Source organism: Periplaneta americana, chromosome 12, assembly GCF_040183065.1.
Source record: "Periplaneta americana isolate PAMFEO1 chromosome 12, P.americana_PAMFEO1_priV1, whole genome shotgun sequence".
In the NCBI taxonomy this organism is placed as follows: Eukaryota; Metazoa; Arthropoda; class Insecta; order Blattodea; family Blattidae; genus Periplaneta; species Periplaneta americana.
The window spans coordinates 145,403,571-145,427,438 of record NC_091128.1 but is presented as its reverse complement, the minus strand read 5'-3'; the positions used below and the strand labels follow the sequence as shown (position 1 = coordinate 145,427,438).

Genomic DNA, 23,868 nt, shown 5'->3' with positions numbered 1-23,868 from the left:
AATATTCAGAATTTAACAATGACGTCATCATCCTCATGATGCAAAAAGTGTGATTTTGAGACCATGTTAGCATCCTTGACACCAAAAAATTAGATTGCAGTATTCAGCCTACCTATGTACACTGATTTCTTCCAAACTATTGAACAGATCTTTTTCATATTCAGTATCTGTAAGTAAATATTGCCAGTGACAAGCATACGAAATGGAATATTTTTTAGTGCGAGGCAGTTATAATAGCTGGGGGATTATCATGCTAACCACACTGACTGGATGATCATTCATCTTTGTTGAGTCATGAATGTGAGACCAGTTGTTGGATGGTAGGCATTGGCCCTGTACAGACTGTTGCAAAGGAGATGATTACTATTGTTATTATTATTATTATTATTATTATTATTATTATTCTGAATTTGTACACTTTGATTTTCACTGATGATCTAGCCCTTCTTGCTACCACTGAAGACGAGACGATCTACAGCAATCGGTGCATTACCTAACACTAGTTGCAAGGATATATCATATAGATTTATCACCATACAAAACAAAAATCATGGCCTTCCATGGCAAGGATTCTTCCCAAAGTAAAATATGCTTCAGTGATAAAATTTTGAAAAGAGTTAATGAATTTAATTACTTGGGTTACAAACTTTTATTTTCCACAAACTTGGACATGCTTGAAAAAATTATTAAATTTAATAAATCCTAGTGTATGCTAAACAAAGTTATGAAACCTTCTCTGGTTCAAAGACACATGCGAATTTGTTTGTATTAAATCCCTGCAAGACTTGTCCTTTGTTGTGGGACTGAAGCGTGGACTGTACTACAAGGCAATAGAAGTAGAATCACAGTTGATGCGCCAAACAGCAGGTCACACCAAGTTTGATCACATAAAAAATTAAGATATTGTAACTTTTAATTCAAAACAAGAGTGTAACTTTTATTGTTACGACAATAATCACTTTCTATAATTGAATGTAAACACTCCCGTCAACAATGGGATTTCCACTCCACACAGTAACACAGTATTCGTTATTGCACTCCACAGAGGACAATGACAATTTACTTGGATTATTGAGAACAACAATGTACTGCTAATCTTAACTAATGTTCACAAATCACTATTTACAAATCAGAACTGTCAGTTCTCAGTTCACAGTTCGTTTGCCTTGGCTAGTTCTTCTAGCTCAGTTGCTCGAGTTCACAGTATCTCGAACCCCAGACCTTCAGAGACAGTCCACTGAACTTCGAACTCAGGTCACCCAACTGCAGTCCACTGCACTCAAACTCAGGACTTCCGGCTCCCACAGTTACGGACACAACTCAAGTCGAACTCCGGTCTCGAAGCTGGCTTCACTGCTACACAAGACTGCCTTGCTGTCCAAAACTAGCAACGACTGCAACTAACTAACTGCTGCAGCTCACTTGCGTCTCCTCTTTATGACCAAACCATAGTTTCCAGAGAGTACGATTTCGCGATCAATCTAGAGAAGATGGCGTCTCTCGATTTCTCTGGATTTCTTCCCTCAGTCGCAGGCGCATTACTTCCCCCTCTCTGCCGCGGAACAGCGTGTCGTCGTTCCCCTTACGTCGTGCCTTCAGCACTCCACAGAGCTCGCTTCGTCTATCGGGCCTCATGTCTTCTCGCGCACACTCCTTGTGTGGGATACGTGATCGACACTCGACGTGGCTGTCACAATATATTACATGAACCGAATATGGACCCAATATTGGATTATGTTCACAAATATCAGAATAATTGGTTACAACATGTTCGATGGATGCTCAGAGATAGGATCCCTAGAGAAATCTTGAACTACAAATCAAATGGGAAGAGATTGATTGGATGTCCTCCAAAAATATGAATGGAAAATTTTTTTATAGATGTAACAGTTCTTACAGAACTTTAACGTGTTAGGATGATGATGATGATGATGATGATGATGATGATGATGATGAGGGGAGTATGGTCCTTGTGGGTTAAGAGGAGAGGGTAAATTAGTAACTCAGCACTTCTGAAGTAGTGGGTGGATGGGGGTGATGTCATTGACCGACTGGGATAAACAAGGTTCAGTCATTGGCCAGCTTATCCCGTGTCAGGGGTTGGTTGTAAGAGTGGGGAAAAAACTAGCATTCCTTGCTCGGATCTTCTCCTGAAATGCGACCATACTCCCTTCGCAGGAATCCTTTCATGAAATTTGTACAGTACACATTGCACATTTTCTTGTAGCAAAGCCATTTCATATATTCATTAGCTACAGTGCTCCTAGCAGCAGAATTGGGAACTGAAGCACATAGCTGCCAAAACTTTAAGAGTGTGCCATCTCACTTACAAAAGAAAATCAGAAACCAGTGACATTAGTAGGAAGCAATAACAGTCCTTGCTTGTTTGACTAGTGAGTGCGTCATAAGCAGAGAGAGCATTTGGTGTACGTAAACCGTTGAGTTAACTGCTACATGCACTATATCGTAATGTATTAAGGAGCAAGGAAGGGAGGGGGTGGATGTCATCGTGTCACTACAATAACAACGACTAGAGTACAGTTCCTGCAGCAAATTATCTTTACTATTCAGTAATTTCACTTTATAATATTAAATAACCTATTGTTTATATTTTGCATTTAATTACAACATACATCGTTCTGTGTTATATGATATTAATGTAGCTACATAAGAACAATATATTGTATATAAATACAACAACATAGAAAACATAGTATTTTACTATGTACTACTTTGCTCTTCTTCATGACTGCATTTGTTACAGTGCACGACAATATACTTCATTAAGCTTTTCTGCTTTCAAGTCGTCAGACTACAATAATCGCATTGATTTTTAAAACAGAGCTTCTCTGCTTTCATTTCGTCAGACCACAATAATCGCATCGATTTTTCAAACAGAGTTTTTCTGCTTCCATTTCGTCAGACCACAATAATCGCATTGATTTTTCAAACAGAGCTGCAATGGTAACATGATTTACTTTCTCTAGCACTTCGGATGTCAATAGAAACATTTTGCCCACACCTTCAGTTTGAAGTGCCCCAACAATAACATTAGCAACGGATCTGTTTGCAATATTTGTCGTTTCGTCTATAGATACCCACAATTTTTCATCTTTTAAGGTTTCTCTAATTTCACGTAAGACATCTTCATAACGTTTTGCTAAATAACCCGTACACAGAGTAGATTGTCCTGATAGTGTTCTACTTGTATATTTTTGCAAAAATGATTTGACACATGGGTGTTTCAGTTTTTTAAATGGAATATTTGCCCTAACGAACATGTGGTCCAAGTCTTGGTAAAAATCACATTCCATATTTGAACTTGTGGGAATAGCTTCGACTTTCTTCAAATTCAACAACTTAAAACATTCCTTGTGTCTTTTAGAGTTGTAGTGTTTTTGTACATGGTGTCTCTTGTTCCCCAGTAGATCTACTTTACATACCATGCATGTAAGTTTTTCACCATCCGTGGAAAAGTGCTGCGATCCGAACTTCTGAACAAATAGCTCCAATTGTATATGCCGAGGCTTCTTTTTTTCCGCATATCACAAACTAAGTTGTAATGTAAAGGCAAATAAATGCTTTGCACTTACGGTAAACACAAGTAGAACTAATTAGAAGGACTGCGATAGGAAAAAAGTAAATACAGGAAATAGTGTAGAAGGACCAATAAAGTAGAATGTGAAGAAGACAGGAAGTTCAAATACGCCAGGAAATGCACAGGTATTGAAAACTATTTCAGACAGCACATACAACATCCGAGAGCTTAGTGCCTACAATGACTGTACCTTGTAGGTAAGACCCCTTCCCCCACCTCGTGACGTAGTCAAAGCTCTCGGTATAGTAAACTTGTGTCCACTGATAACGCACCCCATCTGCTCTCTTTGGTCATAAGAAAGAAATTAATCACATACAGGAGGGGAAGAGGGAAGAGGAAGAATGAAAACAATATCTATGCTCGTAGCTGAGGGACACTCTATGTCACGAAAATATGTCATTATGACATGTCAACAGATGTAGTGATTAGTAATAGGTTGTGTGGAAGAATTTTTTTTTTAAGATGGAGTGTACCACGTCATTATAAGAAGGAAGTGTTAGGTGTTATGACTGTGCTGTCTGACCTGTGAGGCCCAGCCCATCCGTCGTTTGCCAGTAGTGATGAGTAACTTGCTCTTAGTCTATCTATTTACTTTTTACAAGAACCAAAATCCCTGAATCTAATTGTAAGTGAATAAAGGAATCTACAATCCTTCTGACATTTATTGCTGGTTGTCCACAACTTCGGACTAATTCTTTGTGCATTATAATTTATAAGGATTGATTGTCTTAGCTTTAGTAAGGTACATTAGTAATTTTTTAACTTCCATTATTTGTCATGCAGATTTGCGGGTAAAACTTGAGCTCTCCAGCCGCCCTGAAGAGCATCATGTGGCAAATGCTGCGCCATACACAGAGACGAGTGCTGACAAAACACCTGAGATAATTCCAGCCAATGTTTGGAACTCGGGTTCAAGTACAAAACTGGCTGTCCATAAAAGTGGCTCCATTGCAACAGCTGATGGTAATGTTAATTACTTTCTCTTATTTGGTGATTGACTGGTTAGTGTGGAAGTGTTGAATTACTCTATTTGAAGTTTCATTCATCCATTTGTCGACCCATGCACCCACCATCCATGCACTTGTTTGTTTTCTTGTTTATTTGTTTCTGCACATATCTTTGCTGACATGAAGCTAGTTTCAGATGCATAAATATGGCATAATTCATTTATATTTTTCAAATACAATTCAGATTCAATAGGGCTATGAATCTTAAGATAAATGGAGGGGGGAAAAAACTTGTTATGTTTTGCTTAAGCATGTTTATATTCACGTAATTCATTATGATGGTTGAAATTTGCAAAAGAAAATTGATAAACTATCCCTTAGAATAAAATTAAAATTAAACTATGCTTATATGAAATATAATCTATACAATATTGAATTACTATTCTAGGATATGAAGAGAGTGTTTCAGGTAGTACTTATAAAACATTGTATGTGGTTATTTTTTACCATTGGGTATTAGGTTTGGAAGTAAATCCCGAAAAGACAAAGTATATGAATATTTCTCATGATCAGAATATTGTACAAAATGGAAATATAAAAATTGGAAATTTACTCTTTGAAGATGTGGAAAAGTTCAAATATCTTGGAGCAACAGTAACAAATATAAATGATACTCGGGAGGAAATTAAACACAGAATTAATATGAGAAATGCATGTTATTATTCGCAAACCAGTCTGCTCTCAAAAAAGCTGAAAGTTAGGATTTATTTATAAAACAATTATATTACCGATTGTTCTGTATGGTTGTGAAACTTGGACTTAGAATTTATTTATAAAACGATTATATTACTGGTTGTTCTGTATGGTTGTGAAACTTGGTCTCTCACTTTGAGAGAGGAACAGAGGTTAAGAGTGTTTGAGAATAAGGTGCTTAGGAAAATATTTGGGGCTAAGAGGGATGGAGTTACAGGAGAATGGAGAAAGTTGCACAACACAGAACTGCATGCATTGTATTCTTCATCTGACATAATTAGGAACATTAACTCCAGACGTTTGAGATGAGCAGGGCATGTAGCATATATGAGCAAATCGAGAAATACATATAGAGTGTTAGTTGAGAGGCTGGAGGGAATACGACCTTTGGGGAGGATAATATTAAAATGGATTTGAGGGAGGTGGGATATGATTGTAAAGACTGGATTAATCTTGCTCAGGATAGGGACCAATGGCGGGCTTATGTGATGGCGGCAATGAACCTCCGGGTTCCTTAAAAGCTATATTGGTAAGTATATAATATTATATATTCAAATTTGGTACAAAATTACTTTTCAAGATCAAACACGTACAAGTTTTTAAAGAATTTATCAAGTTTAAAAACTAATTTTATTTACTTTATATTAATTAAAATTTGAAAGTTAAAATATCTTTTCAGTGCTGTGAAGTAAAAAATAAATTTGTTTATTTTGGCAGAGAATAGGAGAAAAATTATGACCACAAGTATTTGTATGTAAGAAATATACATTTTCAGGATCCCTAATACAGAAAATTGGCCCTTGTCATATTGTCTCCTGTCTGGGTATTATAACTTCTTTTGTGCTGTATGTGTATATTGAGTATGTACAAGCCAGTTCATCCATAAATTATGCATATGAACTAAAATAATTTTTACTAAAATTTTATAGACCTTTATTCATCCACGATTGATGCTCATGATCTATAATAATTAATTTATTAGAAAAAAATTGCACATATTGGCAGTTTACTCAAAATTAGATGTAACAATTTTATTCTAAAATATATTTTTTTACATAATACATTATGCATAAAAAATTGATTATTATCTTTTTAAATATCATGTTTTTTTACCTTAAACTTTATTTTTTCTAAATTATTGCAAACCTTGCTGTGAAAGAAAGCAAACAAGTGGTCCTATGCACGCTATTCCTGTTATCAAAATCCTTTTTGCTTCCAGCCTTCTTTAAAGTCTTCAAAATCCTGTCATTTTTGCAAATTGTAAGGAATGTCTGAGATGGAGTCATTGAAATCTTAAGTGTATGTGACATGAGGGACTTTGTTCACTATTCATTGGCATTTTTGGTAGCAGTTGGGTGAATTTGCTCCATGTAATAAGATTCGTGAATAAATTTGCTACTATGAAATAATAATGACTGAAATTAACAGGTCCTCAACTTTACTCACTATTTGCTAACCACTTTATTCTCTCATTAATGCAAGTTGCTCTGTGTCATTAATTATAGCGAATAAAGTACCTAGTATATGATACAAAATGACATTACAGATGATCAATTTCGGTGTACTGAATGAGTAAGAAAATGAAATGTGAAGAGGGGTAAGGTGCATCTGAACACCTTTTTAAAGAATTGTCTTCCGAATATCTTCCTTCAATTTTCATGTTTTTAATTTTTGCTTTCAGTGCTTTGGAATCCATATCTCCCAAAAGATTTTCAATTTTCAATTCGTCAATTAGCTGGCTGTAAAGTGTGTATTACAATTTTGCTTTTAAGTAGTCTTTACTTTTAATGTTCTACAGTGCTGGATAATTGTGGTATATGAGGGTCACTCCAAAAGTAATGCATAACATTTATTTAATAATTACATTTTTATTCTTCAGCTTTGCTATTTTCACAGAATGTAGATACATCCTTTAGAAACAAAATGTCACTTTTCCACATAATCCCTATTCCTTTCAACTGCCTTACGCCATCTTGGAACGAGGACCTGTATACCTGCACGATAAAAGTCTGGACCAACACGTCTGAGCCACTCTTTAGCAACATTCATGAGGGAGTCGTCATCTTCAAACCTTGTTCCACGAAGGGAATTCTTCAGTTTACCAAAGAGATGGTAATCGCATGGTCCAGATCAAGACTGTAAGGCGGATGTTTCAGTGTTGCCCATCCAAGTTTTCTGATCTGGTCAGGGTTGCCATAAGCTTTGGAACTGAAACTGGGACATATAATTAAAACACCCGCTCATTGTGCAAAAATTGATTTTTAGCTGCCATCACAGAAAATTTGCATTCAAGATTTGCATTGTGATTAGGCACAGTGAAAATAATGACAGATTTCCAATAATTCTGAATACTGTTCTGTATGGTTTACAGTCTTAAAAAAATGTAAGCCACTTGTCTTTAACTTTCCTGCTTTCCCATTCATGAACATCCAAGTTTGTACTTGCAAAGATTTTCAAGCAAATAAATTGACCAAACACTTCAGATTCTAAAAGCTGCACTTTTTTTTTAGGTAAGTCAATGTATCTTCTATATCATTATATCACTTCTGTATCACTACTTAAAATTTTCAACAAGTTCGGCTAAATCACACAGTAGATACAGTATATTGTAGTAACCTTAAAATACAAAGAAGCTGTAAACCAACTCAAAATCAGGACATCTGACCATCCCGAATGAATTTGTCGGGACACCGGACAGTAGACACAAAAGCAGTGACAATCCTGGAAAACTGGTACGTGTGGTAACTCTGGATCTGGTCTGTGGTCTTGTGACTGACATGTGACTTGGAGTGACAATTCTTTCACTGTTACATGTTTGTCAGCCACAACTATGTCAAAGCGCTACACATTGTCAGGACTTCGTGCAGTGCATGATCTGCCGCTGTGAGGAATATCCCGAATATTGGAGTGCCCTCTTTTACCAGATAATCTGCTTGCCCACCGACTAACCGTATTGTGATCGACAGCTGCATCTCTATACACCTTTTTCAACCTCTTGTGAATGTTTCCTACTGTCTCGTTCTCACAGCACAGGAACTCAATAACATCACGTTGCTTGTGACGAATGTCAAGTACAGCAGCCATCTTGAAGAGTGCTATCATGGTGCCACTCATGGGAATGACTTAAATTAAATTTGAATACAAGCGGGAAGGTTGTATCTATAACCCCCATAAATTGCAAAGGTGTAGAATAAAAATAAATTTAAAAAAATATGTTGTGCATTGCTTTTGGAGTGACCTTCATATCTCCAAAAAGGGCGAAATTTGGGTACAATTCCACTTCATTCTGATACTTTTCAACTAGTTGATACCCCAACATTGCAAGGCTGGTAGGTGAGTTTGTTTAGTCGGTACTACAACTCCTTGCTAAATATTGTTACATCAGCAAATTTATTCCAAACTCTCTCATTTGCCATACTACCATATATGCTAAATGCAGCGAACAAATTCTCCTCACGTCTTACTGCCTTTAACAAGTAATTATGCCACTGAAACTTGTCATGCTGCCACTAGTGCACTTATCTTGAGCCTACATAGATATTATTGGCTCTGATGACAATGACAATCTGCATGAATCATGGCATGAAGACCACAGAGTCCTGGATCATCTTTTTGTGTATGCACTTTCACTCATCAAGTAATGCATCGTTTACAATGACGCGACATATGCGACATTATATAAATTATGGCCCAATAGGAAATCCGAGTTCCATGATGTCACGACGCAGATCGTGACGCGACAAAAGTTAAAATTGAGTTAACTTTACTGCACGACGTTACCGGAATGCGTATGTGTTTTGTTTATGCAGCAAAATTGAATACTTTTTCAGATGAGATGTTGATAGAATTGGTTCAAGGATACCCTGAATGATACAGAATGAACCGTGAGTAATGTCATAAATTTCTAGAGGTTATTCTTTTGGAATATTTCAAACAAAAAGGTTAATATAATTTTGCTCGTTTTTGCTTCATTTTCGAGAAAAAATTATTTTATGTGAAACATTTCATGGCGTATTTTGGGAAAGCCATTGAATTAACTTAATTCCCAATATGCTTAGTCAATTTAAGAGAGCAATGTATCATGATAAAAATATTAGTTTTTGTCGTTGAAATATGCAGAAATTTAATCTGAACAATTGTAAATTTTCGTTCTGAAAAGCAATTTTAAAACGTTACATTTGTTACATCAAATTTCTGCGTATTATCATAATACACTGCTCCCTTAAATTGACTGAAAATATTGGTAATTAAATCAATAGTTTTTCCTAAAGACTGTAAGAAATGTTTCATATAAAACAGTTTTTATCTCGAAAAGGAAGCAAAAGGAAAACAAAAATTATATAAATTTTTTTGTTTAAAATATCTCAAAGAATAACCCTCTGAAATTAATGACATTATTTACGGTTCACCTTTTATATTACGGTTTGTTTACGTGAAATACACAATGCTTTCCATCCATGGCTCCCATGAAGTTCGGAAAATTTACTTTCTTCCAATAAGTATCCTTCTTCCACCTTCGTGAAATTGTCCTCAAAGAGTTTCCATTTAATGAGGTGCTTTTTAATTTATCCCAGATTTATCCCAAACTATAGGCCTAATGGACATTGTGTAGTTACAATATGAAAATCGTAAAGAGAGAGAACCAAGTTCTTAAAGAGAGATACCAACTATTAGAGAAACCTAACCTCAAAGTTACGCTTAGACGCTCTGCTGGATGCCTCCCGCATTGGACGTTTTTGTATTTGTGGGCTAATGATATGCAGGACATCATCAAATTGCGAAGATGTCATCCGCATATAGTTATGATATGTTGAGTTCTTCTACTCCAAAAACTGAGAAGGCAGGCATCGTTTCATTTTAAGTTTCCTAATCAATACGAACCAGCGATTCAAGTCACAGAATTGTGAACACCAATCCGCGATGCGATACTGCGATGTCGCGTCATTGTAAATTAAGCATAATACTGCCTGCTTTTTACTTAGTGTATTAAATTTGTTACATTGGACATTCTGCTAAAGCATATCCCATAATTGTTCAATGGGACTGAGGGTTGGACTGTGTGCTGATCAGTTCAGGGCTCATGTCCTTATGTTGTGAAGATGTTCTGTCATGCAGCAAGTGGCATAGTCTCTCATCATGCATAAAGATGAAATTTTCAGTAATGAAAGGAATGAAGAGGATTACACGTTCTGGTAACACCTATATCTCGTAATATGTTTGGTGAACATTCAGAATACTTCAATAGATGAGAGTAAGTTGTGTCTGGACCTTGAAGCTGATACTGCCCCACACTATATATAATGACGTCCAGTGGCGGCTCGCGGGTATTGAATTAAGGGGGGCTGCATACAAAAATAAATCAAGCAACTTATTTTATTTAAAGATTAGTTCCATGCGCCTTGTCTTGTAGGTTGCAAACTTTTGAATCATCTTCTTATTAAAATCCGGTATGTCGTTTAACATAATCTTTACAATGGAAAACATAGCTAATGCAGTCACTTCTCTCATCGTATTTCTAAGATAGGATTTTACTCTCTTCAAACACGAAAAGCAACGTTCTGGTACGGAAGTTGTCATTGGTATGGCGATAGCTATGCGTAGTAGTTTCACAACTTGTGAAAATGAGACCTGCAAGTTCTCAGATAGAAGAAACTGCAAGAGCTTGACTGCGTCACTGATATTTCTGAATTCTTGTCTCTGATACAAGACAGTGGGTTCCGTTTTTAGTTTGTCTTTATCGAACATTGGAAAAAGCTTCACACATACATTTAGGTCATTTTCAGGAAATGACCTTTTGTAGCATTCAAATTTTTCTTGACACAGAAGAGAAGATAATGTCAGATGATCTATGAACTGGAATCGGGTGTTAGCTTGTGTGATAATGAGGTTATACACTTCCTTGTCTGCCGCAACCCGTGTCTGAATCCCTTCGACCTTATGACGCTTTTTAGGGTTTTCATTTTCACAGATCTCGCTGCTCAACTGTGCACTGTTCCATGCTTGCCTCATTTATTGTGATGTTAGATGTTTCAGATTCCATTATGATTTGAAAACACTCTAGTAATGGCTCCTTCTCATGAACAACATTTACTGTTCTTATTTTAAAACTCCATCTTGTTGCCCTAGCTGATGGAATTGTCTTTGAAACACATTAATCTAATACAGACTGTGTGGAGATCGAGAGAAGAAAGCAGGGATACTAGATAAATTAGCAAAAAATATGCGAGCCTTTGTATTTTGTTTAGTGGCTCTTTCCATAATGAGATTCAACTGATGGGCACTTAATTTCACATTTTTCCTGAATTGTTAAGGTACTGAACTGAATAGACTGTAAATATTGTACAGAATTAAACACTGTTGCACTTGTTATACTCACAACATTAAAGAAGATGTATTTAAAACTACGTGCTACTGACAGCTGCTGCAAATGTTGCAGCGCCTGGAAACTCTGGATTCGCGGGAAGGGGCAGCAGGGGGAGGGGTAAAACTAACGCGCAAAGCATCCGAGATGAGGCTGGCAGCTCCAGGGGAGGAAGTGGCTTCACCCATAGTCCTTGTCTCTGGCTTCGCTCTGGCAGCACCAGGGGAGAAAGTGACTTCACTAACGATTGCGTACATGTCAATGAGAGCGAAATTTTAAAAAAATTCTAGCCGCTAAATAGAGACTGTATAATAAGTGTATTTCACAACATAAAACGAGACAAATGTCTGGGGGTGCTGCAGCTCCGCAGCCCCTCTTCGAAAGCCGCCCCTGATGACGTCACGTCCAAACAGCATCCTCTCAGAGAATTTGCAAGGTGAATGTCAGTCTTCAGCTCTCCTACATGTTCTCTTTCTACCATCAGGTCACAAGAGGCAAAATCGCAATTGATCCATGAACAATACCATGACCACTGGCCCACAGTCCAATTCTGGTATTGTCACAAACTGTAATCACGCTGCTTGATGCTGAGGAGTGAGCGGTGAAGCAATTGCGGATCTCCTTGAAATCAAATTGGCTTTCCAGAGTTTTGGTCTGACCTTCCTTGTACCCAAAGTGACATTTCTTACTGTCTTGACGCAATTTCTGGCCTGAACTACAGTTGTGTGGCAGTCTCGCAAGAGGACCAGGAATTAGTCCTTGATGGATGTAAACCTCCAGTCGCCTAATTTTGGTCGTCTTTGGTATGTACCAAGTTCACAGAATCTTGTAGGACACATTGGAGGCTTCTGAACAACACACCAGTGGCATTAGCCACAAAACAAATGCCTTGTCCAGTGATTTATTTGTGTTGTGCAAGCCTGTTGTCCAGGAAACACAGGTTTTCTCCAGGAGCTCTGGTTTCCCTGTGACAACCCAACAAATTTCCATCATCATCTCATCTTATCAAAAGTGTAGTGTAGACCAGCATCCTGTGGTGCACCTGGGCAATGACTCTATTGGTAATTGGTCTACACAATTGGCTTCATCTAGGTGAATGATGAACAGTCAAGTACCTGCCATTAGTAATAAATAGAGACTGGAAGTTTAGGCATGATGAATCATTAAAATAGGCAGGCAAAAAGGCATCATAAATAGCTAAAATAGGCAGGCAAAAAGGCATCATAAATAGCTAAAATAGGCAGGCAAAAAGGCATTACAAATAGCTAAAGTACGCAATAAAAGGCAATTACAAAAACCTTGCACTACACCAAAAGCCAGGTTATGAACCGACTAAACAGGAAGTAGTTGGCAGGGCGAGAGGAAAGTGCTGGTTAGAGGGGTAGACTGTACAGCGATGACACGTTGAGTGTGGAGGATTGGAGGGGAAAGGAAGAACGGAGCTTTTCATTGGACCTCACGTGAAAATGTCGTCTGCTAACGAAAATCTGGCAACGGAATCACGGAGACAGTGTAGCCAAACTTCCCTGTTCATTTGCAGTACCACGTGCATTATGAGTCGCATTTCGTACCAGCGTCAATTAGCTCGTGCTTTCTTAAAAACCGTAATTTTAATTACTAATATTGTTGATAGTGTTATCGAGAACTATATATAGTAGTTATTTTAAACATATCTGTGACAAATGCTAAACACGCTTTGATCTCGTGCCACTATGTGGCAACAGAACTCAGAAAGAGAGCAACAGAACGTTGCTTCCGGTTTAGTCGGTTCATAACCTGGCCTTTAGTATGGACCCACAACCTTACACTTTCCACAAAAGGATTTCAGCAGCAAGAAAAGCTCTACATAAGTCGAATGCAAATTGAGATTTTCGACTTGCTGTTGCAATTATTGTTGGAAGCAAAGAAATCTACTTCCCAGTAGCCTTGGAAAGTGCATTTTTGTGTTTGGTTTTACTGATATGTTGCGATATGAAATATTTAGCTAGCTACAACAACGTCGCAATGAAAACTGAAAGAAAAATAACCGTTAAAAATAACGTTAGACTCACACTCATTGTTGCCTTGTCAAATAAACACAAGTGATAATTAAAACGCTTACTGTTGTTACATTTTTGCACGGCAGCACTCATTGTTGCAAAGAGTCAATAATATACATTCGGTGAAGTCACTTTCATTGTAGCTGTTATAGAAATAAATTAAAATATACCTGTAGGCAATTTTTTATAATAAATTAATAAATAATAAATAAATAATAAAATAAAGGCAAAAAAAGCATATATTTTGTAAATTAGGCATTTATATTAAAAAAAAAAAGGCAGAAAAGGGCAACATAAAACTGTGACGTTTCAATCACAAAGGTATAATTTGTACAGATTTACTTTCAAAATGAAGATAAATTTAACACATTTAAAAAGGCATTCTGCCAAAGTTCCGGTCTCTGGTAATAAATAAAGACAGATTTTCCATGTAAATGCATGTTTTTTATATAAGCTTGCTGCAATTCTCAAACTTTGTAAATATCTATTTCATGACTTAGTGAGTCGAGATAAGTATACTTTTTCCTTGCATATTTGCATGTTTTGGTCTTTTTAGAGATAAATTCATGCATAATGCATTTTTTTTAAGGTTTTAGATTTATCTTGAATATTATGAGGGGCAGTCAAATGAAAACGGATCATATGCCAAAAGGTATAATAGAACATTTATTACCTCAAAAGTAATTTTCAAAATGTTTATAATTTATCCCACTTGCAGACAAGACGATCAATCTCATTCTTGAAAAAGCTTGTGCACTGTCTACCCAACCAGTTCTTTACTCAGTCACACATGTCTTCATCCGATGTAAAACGAAGTCCACGAATGTCTTTCTGCAATTCTCCAAAAATGTGAAAATCGCATAGGGAGAGATCTGGGCTGTAGGGGAGGGGGGGAGATGTTGAAGCGTTTCCCAACCAAATCTCTGAATCGAATTCCTCATGGAGTTGGCAATATGTGAGCAGGCATTATCATGAAGAAGTGTCATTCCATGTGACTCATGTTACAGTTCGACTCTTTTAAGTAGAACCTCTATTACCTGTGTTAATGAAGGGGGTGGGCTGAACGGTTAATCGAAAAAATTGGATAATCCGTATCATAAAAGATTTTCGTAAATTTAGTGAATAATGCTTACATGCTCGTAAGCTCCTCTATGGTCTTGTATTGAATACGCTAGGTGGTGGATCAGAATGTCACTGATTTAAGTGTGGTTGTTAACAACGGGTTGTTAAGTTGTAAGGAAACTCCTTATAATAGCTGTCTGTCGGAAGATAGGAAGAGTGGACGTTTCATCTTGTAGATTTACGTACCGGTACTTTATATACTTTATCCTTGATTAAATTGCATACAGTTGTGACTCCAATCTTGTATTCTGAGATGAGCCACCGTTTCTCGTTCCCCAAACCACTCTATTTCCACTTTTTGATAATGGGTACAACACGATTTTTTTTTTATATCCGTGGAAGAAATTTTATATAGAAGTTATACAGTACGGCAACTTAAACAGTAGACCATACTATGTAAGGGCGAAATCTTGTAATAATCCTCTCTCGAAAAAATAACGTGCTAATGTAATGTACAGAACTTCATGTATTTCTGTAGAAAAAAGAAGCAAGAGGAAGACAGTTGGATAATCCGACAATCGGTTAATAGGGTGACGGATAATCGGGGTTCTACATTATAATAAACAACAACTGATATACCAGTGTTGGGAATTATGAACACTAAATACTGTTAAATCAAAATTGCCATGTATTTTTCTTTCTTATGTATTAAAAATAATAATAATTTCTCACAAAGAAAGGAGACCATTCAGATCCAGATTACAAACATACAACAATTTAATTTAATTAACATGAAAACTGTACTAATATGAAAACTGGTATTATAAAAATTGCTATAAAATTTTGATACAGTCACATAATATGTGGAATACAAATGAGTATTTAATATAAGTATAGAGTCCTTAAGAATTTGTAGACAAATACTTTCTATATCATGCTGCAGTATACCTAGAGATTTTAAATAATTATAAACCTGCTAGCATCAGGGACTGTCGAAATAAAATTGAATTCAAACGCAAACTTACTAGGCATTTGGTCAGTAATTGATTTCTTCTATCTACTGTATCTCCTTTTTTATATTGTTTGTATTATTTTATTTCTATTTCTCTTGTTTGTTTGTAATTATATTCTTTATTCTGTATGTTTAAATTTAAATAAATAAATTAATTAAATCGTAAATAGTTTCCTTAATCTATCACAAAATATTTCAATATTCAGTAATTCCATCACTATAAAATATTCTTTGTTTTTCTATGATAAATTAGCTAGCTTTAATTAGTCAGGTAATCTTTTCGTACTTTGATTTTTATTGTAATTGTAATTGTAAATTTAATACTAATTGTAATTTTATTCTTCATATTATTATAGTTGGAATCTCCTGGTAGAGGGGCAGAGAAGGCCTGACGGCCTTATCTCTACCAGATTAAATAAATAAATACTACTACTACTAAATAAAATAAATAATTATTAGTATATTTAAAACAACTTCCCCGAGCTCCTAAAAGAAGACCCTTTACTTGCTATGCATGTATAGGTATATTATAACTCTCACTGAAGTGAGGGATGCATGGACGATAAATTGCCTCCTTTTCGTCGCTCACTTGTGTTGCCTGTTGTATGTGCTGCTCCATTCTCACGGTGGGATCCAGAATAAGGCTCTTTCTCTCTTCCTGTCATTACAATATCAGCTCGTCAGTGGCTGCCATCAGTAGAAATGCAATGGATTTCTTCATATACCTCCCATTTAGCTTTCTGTATGGCTGTAGAAATAGATGAATGCACATGGTGATGACAGGTGTTACAAAAGAGTTCTCCCTTTAGAGAAAACCCTAGTACATGGCGAAGGGTCTCGAAGTCTTTAAAGACAGGCTGGTGATAAAGTGTTGTTTGCTGACTCCTCCCAGGAACAGAACGAACTGCTGATATATTGCAGAATATTTTAAGAGCATTTGTCCACTCGGAACACGAGAAATTTTTCCTGTTACTCACTCACTGATTGAATTTAATGGTAATAGCTGGGAGGATATTTCCATGTGTCTGTTATTGTCTCAGCCTTATCTCCCTCTTGTTCACGTTTTCTTAAAACTATTGTTTCTTTTTGAGTGGGGATTGTGGCATTGCCCTTTTCACTTCTGTCATTGCTTTTCTCAAAGATTTTGCAGACTCAGAAAGAGAATGTTCACTGCCATTATTATTTGGAGCATTATTTTGTGTATTCTTAAATAATTTATGCTTTGCAACTCTCTTTTGGCCTCTGCTCTTCATTTCTTTTCAATGTTTTATCCTTCTACTTGGGATAGTTTTTAATTTCAATTCCCTTCTACTTTTCCTAGCTTCTAATTGGTGTTTTTGTTTGGATTTCTTATCTTTCCTTCTTGTTTTAGTTTTTATCTCCACTTCTTTTGTTTTCCCGCCATGTCAGATCTATTCACTGTATCAGTGCAATCAATAAGAAACAAATATCTAGTGAATGTACTCGCATGCAATACTGTAGAAATACAGGGTGATTCTCGAGGAAAGGTAAAAAATTTAGGATATGATATCTTAGGCCATTTTGAGTGAAAAAGTTCACATGAACATAGGTCTGTTTTCGAATGATGACAAGAGCTAGATGCTTTTTTTTTTGGTAAAAGTCTCGCCCCAATGTGAATCAGACATTACCATATGTTGCTGACTTGAGAACTTGAGACAAGGTCACCAATCGCAATGAATGACGTAACATTGAAATCTGCATTGTTAGCAGTGTAGATAAGAGAAAGAAACCAGGTGGTGAGGCATTATAAATGTCCAATTGCCTGCCCTTGTCTGATGTAATGATACAGAACCCGCAGATAACACAAATAGCCTACACTATCACTTATCAATTCACAGCAGTTCAGACAGCTACCCACAGTACAGTAGTTATACAGGTACAGTTATTGGAAGTGTTAAGTTGTGTTTTTCAAGATGTCTTATAAATTTTCGACTACAGAATATGCCGATATTGTGTATGTTTATGGTTTGTGTGATGGAAGTTCCTTGCGTGCCGTCGCTGAATATGAACGACGCTTTCCAAACAGAAGGGTACCATATCTAAGAGTACTTACTGTCTATGGGATTGGATGAAAGACTTGGTATAGCAAAGGAAGGGGGAAACGAGAGAGGCACTAATCGACCATATTTTGGATGCGCCATAAAGAACAGCCACGAGGAACTCTCCTGAGCGATGAGTGCGATTCATGCCCGAGCGCTACAGTGCAATGAAGCAGAAGGAGGTACCTTTGAAAATGTGCGAAAACATCGACCTCGATGTCTAGAATATTAGGTATGTATGCATACGTGAATATAAACTTTAAATTTGTCCGTTGTCTGTCTCTAAATGCGAGTTAGTACAGTGAAACCTTGGAAGTTTTTGTGAAATCAAGGATCCATATCTCTGTAACCGTTCAAAAACGGACCCATATTCATATGAACTTTTTGACTCAGAATGACTTCAGAATTCACATCCTAAATTTTTTACCTTTCCTCGTGAATCACCCTGTATAACTGGAGTGCTAAGACACTACTCTGTAATAATCAGAGAGGAAATTTTTTCTAAAATTAAACTGTGACTCACGTTACGAAACTTAAGAAGGCTATTATGACACTAATTATACAGATATAACCTTCAAATTTTCTACCGATGTTTAGCATATATTAATGTAAGATGTGATTTGAAATCACATGTATACTGATCAGTGATGAATGGTGGGTTAAAAACTTGAGGAGGCCAGGACGTGATGAGGGGTTACATATAAAAACTACCATTTTTGTTCGCATAATTTGCGCACTTTTTAATCTGTTTTGGCTGTTTGAAAAATTGGGGTGCGTAAAATATGTGAATTTTTGAAATTAGACTTCTTAATCTGGGTTTTATTCAAGTATATAGTAATTAAGAATACAGTACTTTTGTCACCTGAGACTACTGGTAATTTTGATTTATAAATAATAATTAAATTGGGGTATATGACAATCATAATGAATGCAAAGTACATACCAGACGTAGCATTCTCAATAGGTAGTCTTTAATTGAGCACATTGTACGAGTTTATAGGCCTATAGGTTGTTGATCAATGTTGCGGTGACAACTGCAGGATACCTGTTGAACAGTAAAACTTGTCACAGTCACTGTTTTTAGGGGTAATTTACAAGAACAAGCATCAGTGTTGAAGTAACATTATTTAGGGTTTCTTTGTGAAGCAGGTATTTGAGTTGGATACTGGTCAATGAACAATGCCGTGGAATACAAGTATTGCCAATGGAATTTAGGGAAGGAAAATTCATACTACACTAAAAAAAAAAAAAAGTACGTAAAATATGTGCAGAAAATACACGGAGCAAAATTAAAGTTCAAAATAATCCTTTAAAAATTAGGGTGCGTAAAATACGCGATGGCGCAAAGTATGCTAGCAAACACGGTATTAAAATAGTACATTATGCAACGAGCCTATAATGATAGTAATTAAGACGCAAGTATGTTTGTTTATGAAATGAGCGCAAGCGAGTTTCATAATTTTCATAGGAGCGTCTTAATTACCATTATAGGCAAGTTTCATACGACTTTTTATGCTCGACCATATTTCTAACTTTAAATTATTCAGAAGTATACATTTTATTTGTATCTGACGGAAGATCGGAAGTGACCTTGTTCATAGCTCTTGAATTGTGAGATGTGCGCAGACGCGAAAGTATTGATTTTTTCCGAGGAACAATAATGTCATTGACCTTGATGTAATGCTGGAATGTATAACCTGGAAATTGATTTAGAATTTAAAAACGAGATGACAAATTGAATGTATTTGAATATTATTTACAATTAACGCTAATTATTATAGTAACAGAACATAACCTTCTGCGACAGTATTGGATTTCCAGCCTTCATGACGTTTCCCTCGTTATCTTTCAATTGCATATCCGAGAATAATCGAAAACCTGAACTTTAATGAATAGGTGTACTTTAATGACATGCATTAAAGGACTGCTACCAGGTGTATAATTACTACATTTCGGCATGGTCGAGCATAAAAATATATTATATACCAATATTTACATTATCTATCTGGGTAAAGCTTATTTCCATTTAAATGAGAATACATTTCAAACTCAAGTTTTGGTTCCTGTCAAAACTGTATTATATTATTAATTCTTATGATCTTAGATCTTGAAATTTTATGTTCAAACTTTTAATGTATTAATTATTATTGTACGTGTTTTTATCATTGCAGGATCCCTCTGCTGCTCCCATACAGATTTCTTGTTTGTACTATAAAGATTGCTAATCAAGTAGAGATTGAATGTTAACCGAACTAACACAGTTCTTTTAGCTTTTATTTCATTAGACTAAAAGTGAGTTTTTATATATTATTTTCATAGACTTTTATCCTCTGAAAGCTGACTTTTTTTTCTTTCTTTTCTTTTCTGTTATTAATGTGGTAAAGTTATGCTTCGTAGAATATTATGAGAAATTAATATATTTTCGGAAAGCTGCATTTCAAATTAATGTTGTATGTACAATTATTTTCTTTTTTATATTGCTTAAGAAGGACATTTTATTTTTTAGCTACCCTCGTAATTGTCCTTTATATATTTTTGCAGGTTGCAACTTACATTTTGTAGACACTGGCATCATCTTTTTACAATTCTGTGAAATTAATTGAAAACCATTAACATTTTACATAAAGATTGTGTCTTCAGTAGCCAATCATTTTGTGGGCCAGTACGTACTGTAATTAGGTAACTGAAAATCTAATGTTCACAGTTTGCAAATAATTAAATAATCTCAAACCCAGAAAAAAAATCGAATTACTTAGTTATAGTACTGACCCGTGTAGGCCTAATAGATCGACTATTGATCAGATTTTTTGTATTAGACAGATATTGGAGAAAAAATGGGAGTATAAGGGTACAGTACATCAGATATTCATAGATTTCAAAAAAGTATATGACTCAGTTAAGAGAGAAGTTTTATATAATATTCTTATTGAATTTGGTATTCCCAAGAAACTAGTTCGATTAATTAAAATATGTCTTAGTGAAACTTACAGCAGAGTCCGTATAGGCCAGTTTCTATCTGATGCTTTTCCAATTCACTGCAGGCTAAAGCAGGGAGGTGCACTATCACCTTTACTTTTTAACTTCGCTCTAGAATATGCCATTAGGAAAGTTCAGGATAACACAGAGGGTTTGGAGTTGAATGGGTTACATCAGCTTGTTGTCTATGCAGACGACGTGAATATGTTAGGAGAAAATCCACAAACGATTAGGGAAAACGCGGAAATTCTAGTTGAAGCAAGTAAAATGATAGGGTTGGAAGTAAATCCCGAAAAGACTAAGTATATGATTATGTCTCGTGACGAGAATATTGTATGAAATGGAACTATAAAAATTGGAGATTTATCCTTCGAAGAGGTGGAAAAATTCAAATATCTTGGAGCAACAGTAACTAATATAAATGACACGCAGAATAAATATGGGAAATGCCTGATTCGGTTCAGAAGCTTTTGTCTTCTAGTCTGCTGTCAAAAAATCTGTAAGTTAGAATTTATAAAACAGTTATATTACCGGTTGTTCTGTATGGTTGTGCAACTTGGACTCTCATTTTGAGAGAGGAACAGAGATTAAAGGTGTTTGAGAATAAGGTTCTTAGGAAAATATTTGGGGCTAAGAGGGATGAAGTTGCAGGAGAATGGAGGAAGTTACACAACGCAGAGCTGCACGCATTGTATACTTCACTTGACATAATTAGGAACATAAAATCCAGATATTTGAGATGGGCAGGACATGTAGCATGTATGGGCGAATCCAGAAATGCATATAGAGTGTTAGTTGGGAGGCCAGATGGAAAAAGACCTTTGGGGAGGCCGAGACGTAGATGGGAAGATAATATTAAAATTGATTTGAGGGAGGTGGGATATGAAGGTAGAGACTGGATTAATCTTGCTCAAGATAGGGACCAATGGCGGGCTTATGTGAGGGCGGCAATGAACCTCCGGGTTCCTTAAAAGCCAGTAAGTAAGTAAGTAAATACTGACCCGTGATTTATAAACATCTGTTGGATGGCCTTTTTATTATTCATTTTAAATGTATTACTTATTATTTCTGTATATTTTGTTGAAACTGTCAATTGAAATAATCATATGCACTGGTTCTTCAAGTAGTTATTATTTCCTTTGCTTTGCAGGTAAGAAACTCAAATGTCCGTTCTGTGAGCGACTTTACGGGTATGAAACCAACCTGCGTGCTCACATTCGTCAGCGCCATCAAGGGATACGAGTGCCGTGTCCCTTTTGCAGCCGTACCTTCACACGCAACAACACTGTGCGGCGGCACATTGCCCGCGAGCACAAGACCGAGTACGGCCTCAAGGCATTTCAACCACAAGCTCAGGTCCACAACCACAACAACCAGTAAAAAAACTCAAGCCAAGCCTCACAAACAAGTTCTTCACAGAGAAACAAAATCAATCAGGATAGTAACAGAAATACCTCAAAGGATCTTATACATAAATATAAATATATAATTATTACTTGATATATATAGAAATATATATATATATAAAATATATATATATGACATTGTTAAAGGACAAGCAAGAATAGTGTCCTATTAACAAGTTATTGTGTATCTTTTATTTTTCTTTATTATTATTATTATTATGATGATTTTTGTTTTTGTTTTTTTTTTTTTTTTTGTTCTTTCTTGAAGCACTTTCTTTTTCTGGATGTCTGTGTAAGAACAAACACTTGTAGCTCTCTTATCTTTGAGGTTTAGGCAAGATTTCAATGTGGGATATGGGTTGTACATAATGAATTTGAAGACCTCCAACTTGTACAGTCAAGAAAAGGGCTCTATGTACTTCACACTTTTATCCACTTCTTCTCGTCGTGCCCAAAGGGCAGTATTTTATCTTATGATGGTGCCTCACTGAAAAGCTACAAAACACAAATTGTTCAAATACAACTGGTGATCAAACTGTTCCTCATATGGAAGATGGCTTTAGATTTTAGAAATTTGTTGTGAAATTTTCAACGGAGTTAATGATATGTTTTGGTATTTCATGATAATTGGCAAGCAGTTTTAATATTTTTCGTGCTTATGAAATTCTTGAAGAGGTTTTCTCTGCGATTGAGGGGAGGTTATCACCAGTTGTAAATATTGTGTGTTTGGCAAACAAAGTTATTGATTCATACTCTAAATGTCCCACTCTCGGTGTGTTTTTTGATCAGGTTCGAAACCGTTAATGTGTATAAGTTGCATGTGGTGGAAGTAAGCACCAAAGTGTCACCCGTTTTGAGGCATTTACAGTATGCTGAATAACTCAACGAAGAGCTGTACACACTATTTTGTTATATATGCTTTTATTTGAAGTGAATATTGTCAACATCAAAACCGTTACTCTCCTGTTAGAAAACTAGTCATTGAAAGTGCAACAGATCACATCTTTTTACATCTCAGGAATCAGTAGCAAATGACCATATTTTGTTTATCTTGCCCCAAATGCCACAGGGGAAATCAGGGACAATTGTTTAAAACATCCTAGTGCCAAATCACAGCTATACACAGCCTGTAAAGTATTTTATTTTATAAAGAAATTTTGAAAGTTTAATATGTGAGCTGATCGTTTGAGGACAACCTGCAGCCAGCGTCGTGTGGCTGGGTGCATCAGAAGCTACTGTTACATTACCTCCAAACTGCTGTTACTGCTGCATTATCACCCTTGGTTTCTCTTTCTTCATCCCTTCCCATTCTGTTGTGCTGTAGTAGTTTTCTACATACGTAAGGAAATATTTATATTCATAATGCTATCTGCTCCTAGTCAATGTATTTCCCCTAGTATATAGATATTTGTCAGTAAATACAGTCGTAGTTGCATTATTCGTACACATTTTAGATTCCAGTATTTATCGGTCGTTGTCTTTATCTGGGCAGTGTTAGTGATTCAGATCTGAGGCGATTCATTACATGACACGTTTTTAACCGAACTCAGGACCCAGCATCACGAGTATGCTAAACTCTTGTTTTATACAGCCATTTTGAAATACTGCATTTTCTAGGAGATACTTTTTACCGATATGTCCACTTTTCCTAACG

General features: G+C 36.0%; 1 protein-coding gene across 3 annotated transcripts in view; it reads left to right on the top strand.

The window, feature by feature from the left end:
* chinmo (Chronologically inappropriate morphogenesis) overlaps window positions 1-22,333 on the top strand; it is a 42,824-nt gene extending 20,491 nt beyond the window's left edge. For 2 of the 3 annotated variants that reach the window (XM_069842154.1, XM_069842155.1), the window contains exons 5-6: window positions 4,382-4,561; window positions 21,959-22,333. In XM_069842154.1, the coding sequence (XP_069698255.1) occupies window positions 4,382-4,561; window positions 21,959-22,188 (410 nt within the window). In that variant the 3' untranslated portion in view covers window positions 22,189-22,333. Of the gene's footprint in view, window positions 1-4,381; window positions 4,562-12,143; window positions 12,296-21,958 lie in introns of those variants that run through there. The other variant, XM_069842156.1, reaches the window with a different exon arrangement.
* Window positions 22,334-23,868: the final 1,535 nt, after the last annotated feature.